The sequence below is a fragment of the Sinocyclocheilus anshuiensis genome, unplaced genomic scaffold, assembly GCF_001515605.1.
Source record: "Sinocyclocheilus anshuiensis isolate Anshui unplaced genomic scaffold, SAMN03320099.WGS_v1.1 scaffold928, whole genome shotgun sequence".
Lineage (NCBI taxonomy): Eukaryota > Metazoa > Chordata > Actinopteri > Cypriniformes > Cyprinidae > Sinocyclocheilus > Sinocyclocheilus anshuiensis.
The window spans coordinates 919,016-925,682 of record NW_015552531.1 but is presented as its reverse complement, the minus strand read 5'-3'; the positions used below and the strand labels follow the sequence as shown (position 1 = coordinate 925,682).

The 6,667-nt window shown below is 40.4% G+C and overlaps 1 protein-coding gene across 15 annotated transcripts in view; it reads right to left on the bottom strand.

Moving 5' to 3' along the window:
* LOC107663665 (connector enhancer of kinase suppressor of ras 2-like) overlaps nucleotides 1-6,667 on the bottom strand; it is a 105,484-nt gene that overhangs the window by 39,564 nt on the left and 59,253 nt on the right. For 9 of the 15 annotated variants that reach the window (XM_016453922.1, XM_016453919.1, XM_016453908.1 and 6 more), the window contains exons 9-12: nucleotides 4,533-4,679; nucleotides 3,454-3,590; nucleotides 2,153-2,346; nucleotides 1,236-1,325 (exon numbers count right to left, since the gene is read on the bottom strand). In XM_016453922.1, the coding sequence (XP_016309408.1) occupies nucleotides 1,236-1,325; nucleotides 2,153-2,346; nucleotides 3,454-3,590; nucleotides 4,533-4,679 (568 nt within the window). The remainder of the gene's footprint in view (nucleotides 1-1,235; nucleotides 1,326-2,152; nucleotides 2,347-3,453; nucleotides 3,591-4,532; nucleotides 4,680-6,667) is intronic. The other 6 variants (XM_016453909.1, XM_016453912.1, XM_016453915.1 and 3 more) reach the window with 2 other exon arrangements.

Genomic DNA, 6,667 nt, shown 5'->3' with positions numbered 1-6,667 from the left:
TAGACCCAGCGGCTCCACCTCGGCTCCTAGCTCCCTCACCTCCACCGTCACCCGTCGATCCACCAGCTCCCCCGGGCTCCCTCGTCCCTCCGGCTCCGCCTTGTTCGGGCGTCGACCCGTCATCGCCTCAGGACTCCACTCCTCCGGCTGCACCTCGTTGCTCCGTCCCACCGGCTCTATTGGGCTCCTTCCTCCCGCCAGCTCCACCTTGGTGCTCAGTCGCTCCGGCTCCGCCGCGGATCTCCGCCTCAGACGCCAGAGCCCTCGGCTCCACCCTGGCCCCCCGGATCCTCGGCATCCCCCTGGCTCGTTGACTCTCTGTCTCCACCTTGGGCTCCTGCACCCCCTGCTCCGCCACCGTTGGTCGGCCCCCTGGAGTCGGCGGCCATTCCTCCTCCATGGCTCCTCCCTCCATCTGTGGGCCGTCATTATGGCTGTGGCCTGGGTCCAGCTGGACTACTCCTGCTCCAAGCCCCTCCTGCCTCCTCCCTGGCTCCTCCCTCCATCGTCTCCTCCCTGTACTCTGTCTGCCGGCCCCCTCCCGGGTGTCCATCCTCCTCCGGAACCTCCTCCTTAGTTCCCACCCATTCCCCCTCCTCTGTTGTTCTACGGTGCGAGGACGCACCTTCCGGGATTATTTGGTCATGTTCCTGTCCTCGTTTAGTTTGATTATGATTCCTGACACCTGTGTTTAGTAATTATCCCTTGTATTTATGTTACTGTTTGTTCAGTCTTCCTTTGTCGGTTCTACTCGTTGGATGTTGTGTAATTCCCCTGTCTTTCCAAGGATTAAAAACTCTTTATGTACTCCATGTCTCCTTGTTCCGCGCTCCTCCCAGCACAGATCGTGACAAGGACATGCTATCTAAAACTATTTTATCATTGTATTATATATAATATATACATATATAACTTATTATTATTATTATATTATAAATTATATATAATTATTTATATATGATCATTTTAGGTTGCAGCTATAGTGTCAAACGATATAAAATTGTTCATTTTATATTGATTTTTAATCAAAATAGTTTTTAATAATATTTTATTTGCTAATAATATATTATTAAACCCAAAAGTTGTTGAAGTTTACTTAAATTGTGTCCAATACCAATAAACAGAAAAACAGAACACCTAAGATTTCCATAATACCTTTGCAGAGTGAAAAGAAGAAGAATGAATAAAAACTAGAGAATAACCATGTGTATTTACTGTGACTGACACAAACTCACCTCTCCGACCTTCCCTCTTCATTCTTGCTGGGTCCTCGTAGTCAGGAACCCAGTTATACTCTACAGGCATAGAGATGGGCCTCAGACGACCTGAAAGCACAAACATGCGCATATACACACACATCACTTTCTGTGTATGTATGGAAAGACAGGGAATAGAAAGATGGAAGTTAAAATGACAGTTCACAATCCATTTTCTCCACAGACGCCAAGGTAAGTCTGTGCGAGTGTGTGTTTGTGTAAGACAAACTGTCACATTTAATGTGTCCTCTCGTTTTCTAGGGAAACAGCGGGCATGGAGTGTGTCAGCAATTCTGTGCCACTGCAGTGGCTCATGCTGGCATTTAACGACTAGAGCTGAGTTCTCTGGTTCTGGATATAATGCTACACACTCACAACAAAGTGCAGCCCAGCTCCCTGGAGTTTAATTACAGAAAATCTGAAGCCGACTCCCCTATGCAGGAAACTTGTTATAGACATGCTCGCTTTATAAACCTCAAAGAACATACAATCACACACAGCATTGCAAAACATGTAGCATACTTCACAGAACACATTAGATTAGCAGAAGCTTCCCATACCAGTTCTTTAGCAGGATCTAAAGCCGATTTCTTATTAACTGCTTTCTTATTAACTCAACTTAGTTATGCAACATAATTGGGGTAAATTGTGTTTTTTGGTCATTACATGCTGTTTTATAATTAGCAGATGTTCACTGAAGTTTGGTCTGCACCTTGAATTAGTTGCTGGGTCAATATTCAGTCCCTCAGGCATCTGCTGCAAAAGCTAGCGGAAAATAAAAGCAGAAAGGCAGAATTTCCCATGCTAAAAGTGTGAATAACCCTGATGCACCATCTAAGCTTGTACTGAAATGCGCTCACAGACAAAACATTTTGTGCCTGTGTGTGCTTGTGTACCGTAAGTGGGTGTGCTCTCTCGGCGGGATGTTGCAGGTCCGCGGTTGGGGTTGTACTCATAGCAGTACAGGACAGCCTCCTCTTCCATGAGAGGAAATCGTCGTCTGTACTCTTGATCCAGGAATGAGTTTGGTGATTCTGACCCTTTTGCGATAGGTACCCCACCTTCACCCAGGAGACCGCCTTTCTCATCTCTAAAAACACAGCATAACATAATATATTCAGATTGTACTGTATGTACACTATTTAAAATGTTTTCTATATTAATATATTTTCAAATGTTATTTATTCCTGTGATGGCTAAGCTAAATTTTCAGCAGCCAGTCTTCATTGTCACATAATCCTTCATAAATCATTCTAATATGCTGATTTGATGCTCAAAAAAAAAGCATTGTTTGGCAAAATACAGTAGAACCATTATAATCAGTGACGCTGTGTACACTGAATGCGACGCGACATTAAACTGATGCCTTGTTCTATTTATGACGTACTAAGTTAAAATGATTTGCAACGGTCGCTTTGCCGCGTCCACAGTGAGTGAAGCCGAGAGCAAGATATGCCTCGTCATATTTTCTGCATTTAGCTTTTAAATGACCAGCACCTGCCTGGGTCTGTGCGACTTCATCTATGGCTTTTGTCTTCCCTTTCACAAACCGATCCATCTCCCGTTCTAAGTTACGTCCTTTGGCTGTTTACTGTTTTATTTATTTTCTTTTTCTGCTGATGGCCCGCGCTCGACTTGAAGCAGTGCTGCTTGGACCAATGGGTGTGTGTCATCAATGTACTGCGAGAGTGTGGACATCTCCTTATGCTTTCTCTCGCCGTACTTTGATGTCATACAGAGGTTAGCCAATTAGTGAAAGTGAAGTGACGTGTGGCCAAGTATGGTGACCCATACTCGGAATTTGTGCTCTGCATTTAACCCATCCAAGTGCACACACAGAGTAGTGAACACACACACACACCGTGAACACACATCCGGGGCAGTGGGCAGCCATATTGCTGCGGCGCCCAGGGAGCAGTTGGGGGTTCGGTGCCTTCAGGTTTCAAGTCCGACTCTCTAACCATTACGCCACAACTGCCCCAGGATTTGGGCAGTCCTAATTAAAACAGGCATATTCAAATATGTTTTCTTGTATCAAATGTACAGTAGCAAAAGCAGCAGCTTGTTTAATTCTAAGGACGTTGAACAAAATACAAGTGTTTTTGATGTAAGATTGACTAAGTTGACTAAGAATTTGAGTAAATTTCAAGAAAAAAAGCAGCTGAAGTATAAAAAAGCCTTTACTGGATGAGTTTACCTGGGTGTGTACGGCTCGGATGGAGGGGGTGGGATATATAGGTCTTGGAGGGCGGAGCTATCACACTTGGAGGGTGTGCTGATGGTGCTTGTGGGCGTGGCCGAGCTGCTGGTGGGACTCCTGGGAATGACTGGCTGCTGGGCAGACAAGATCATTGAATTAAAGATCAAAGTTCACATCTACTATGAGCTCGAACTACTGGTAAAACGTCTGAGGGCACAACTAAATGTAATAATGGAGCTCTGTTCCAGGACGTTACCCAGACACTGTTATCTGCAGACAGTCACAAGTGTAAGGGTTAGAGATTAATAGGTCCCTGAGCAGCAAGACGGCGGCGCAGTCCCTCTGCACTGTTGTCTGCAGTAAACAGTGCACTGGGATCTCTGGGTCAGGATGCTTTGACATAATGAGTGGGAGTCTATGGAAACATTTGCAACATCTCCAGAGAACACAATGGCTTCAGAGACTATAGACGTGTGATTAGTGTCTCCAGTGAGCTGAATGCCTGGGAACAGGGGTTGTGACACAGACTGCACAGTTGGATGTACAGACATGACATGCACAAAGAGGCACGTGCATATAATCAGTGAAATGAGCATGTAAGATGACAGCCGCCAAGATAGAGACGTACACATATCTGTTTGGGGAAAATGGCTAAAAGTTTAGCCTAGAGTCACAAGTCTAGAACAAAACTTGAATCCTTCACCAAAAGCTGATTAAAGTTAATCTGCTCTCTCTGGCGCAGACACAAACACTTTCCGCAACACTTTTAAGGCAGGTTAGTGATGTTAATGCAAATGACTTGAAAAGCACCGTAAGAACCACAAAGGCAACTCCGATATCCAACAGTCCTGTTATTTACACAAAATAAACTGATTTCTATAGCTTTGTTACAAAATTTCAGTCAGAAGTAGGATGTTTGAATGCAAAGCGACATGTAAGCAGGCAGGTGCATCATGGGAAATGGAGTCAAAGTGTCAGTTCCCTATCTAAGATGGGTCAGGGAGCAGGTGGCAGATAAAGGGGGAAGTGCAGCCCAAAACGATGAAGCGTTTGGGACAGGGCGATCTGAATCCTACCTGCAGGGCCAGGGGCTTCCATCTCATGTTCTTTAGTAGGGCTGGGGCGGAGGTGAGCGTGCTCTGGGGACGCTTTTTCAGGGTCAATGTCACACCGGCAGGGTCCCCGCGCAGAGAGCTTACCAAGTTTTTCAACTGCCAGCCCACCTACAGCAACAAACACAGGGTCAACATACACAGACTCGACAAGAACGCCACACACAGACGTCAACTGACAAGGAACTTCTAGGAAATGCTTACATACATCTCTCTATATTCTGTGAATACTGAGAGAATATACTGCAACTGTGTATCACACACATATACATTTCCATCAATTTCATTGATTAAGTTTACTATGTGAAATGAGTGTACACTAATGAGGCGTGATGTTTGCTAATCTGTCAAATAATTCCACATAAAGTCTATGGAAGAACTTGACATTCAATGTAAAAGTCAATATTTGAGCCTTGGGTTCATCATAAATGATGCAAAATCATGAATTCTGAAGCACGAAAAATAATTATTTTTTTTTTAAATTACAAAAAATTGTAAAATAATTCAGGAAAATGTTCAAATGAATGATAATACTGATTATATTTTAATAACTAAACATAAAATATAAAAAAGATATAAAGATAAATAAAATATATAAACAGTCTATACACTGACTGACTACATATTTTTTATTGCTGAAATATTTCTGTTATGCTGCTATAAAAATGCTTACTGAGCCGGCAAGTGAAACTAATAGCTGGAGGCAATTGTTTAAAATATCATTCTAAAATAATGTGACACTATATGCAAACTCTACATTTTTAAAGATGTTTACATCAGATGAATTATGAAACTACAATAATTCACAACATTTCACAGTGCTGTGCAGTATACAAGTGATTTTACGATGGTTAAGATGTACTGTTAGATGATACAAGGTCACTTAACCATGTTAAAAATCATTGTACATCATCACTGACTCAAGTGGCTTATAATAACAATAGCAACATGATAAAACAGTGGTTAAAAAATTATAAAATAAAATAAAAAATAAAAAAAATAAAATAGGTCACATTACACATGAAAATATATAGCTGCCATAATATTTTATGAATGGGCTCATTATATTTGGGGATCTGTGGCATCAAAAAGTTTAAAACTCTGTGATAAATATAACATTGGATACCAATGTTAAATAATTAATTTAAATATTTATGAATAATCACAATAAACAATTCTTTCAACTGCTAGTTCAGGTTGTTTTTAATAAAAAAATTCAATTTATGTGCAGTCAATCAGATTTTAGAGCAGGAAGTATTATCTAAAAACTAGTGCTGTCAAACGATTAATAGCGATTAATCACATCCAAAATAAAAGTTTTTGTTTACATAATATATGTGTGCACACTGCGTATATTTATTATGTATATATAAATACAAACACATGCATGTATATATTTAAGAAAAATATGTTATTTTTATATATTAAATATATTTATATATAATATAAAATATAAGAATATAAATATATAAATGTATATACTTATGTAAATATTTTCAAAATATATACTGTATGTATGTGTATTTATATATACATAATAAATATACAAAGTACACATAAATATATTATGTAAACAAAAACTTTTATTTTGGATGCAATTAATCGCGATTAATCATTTGACAGCACTACTAAAAACACTATATTAACCCAAAAATCTCTACAGTGTCAGTCTATGAAAAGATCAATGTTTCATATTAATATGCTGCTCTTCTCTATATCTATGAAGTTAAGCAATACACACTCACACACACACACAAACATTTGTTTTTTTATGATAGTGGGAACTTTTGATTGATTTCCACAGTTAAACTGAGCGAATGATACTTTCTATCCCCTAACCTAACCCTCACAGAAATATTTATGCATTTTTAGACTGTCATTAAGACATAATTTATTGTATTTATTAAGCAGTGAACTGTTGACTGGTTCCCAAAATGCAGGTGGTTTGAGGTTTTACTATCCTTTATTATCCTTGTGGGCAAAACGTGAACCACACACACAGATTACACTGTCCTTCACAGACAGAAACAACCACAATACACAACTACAAATACACACACACACACACACACACACACACACACACACACACACACACA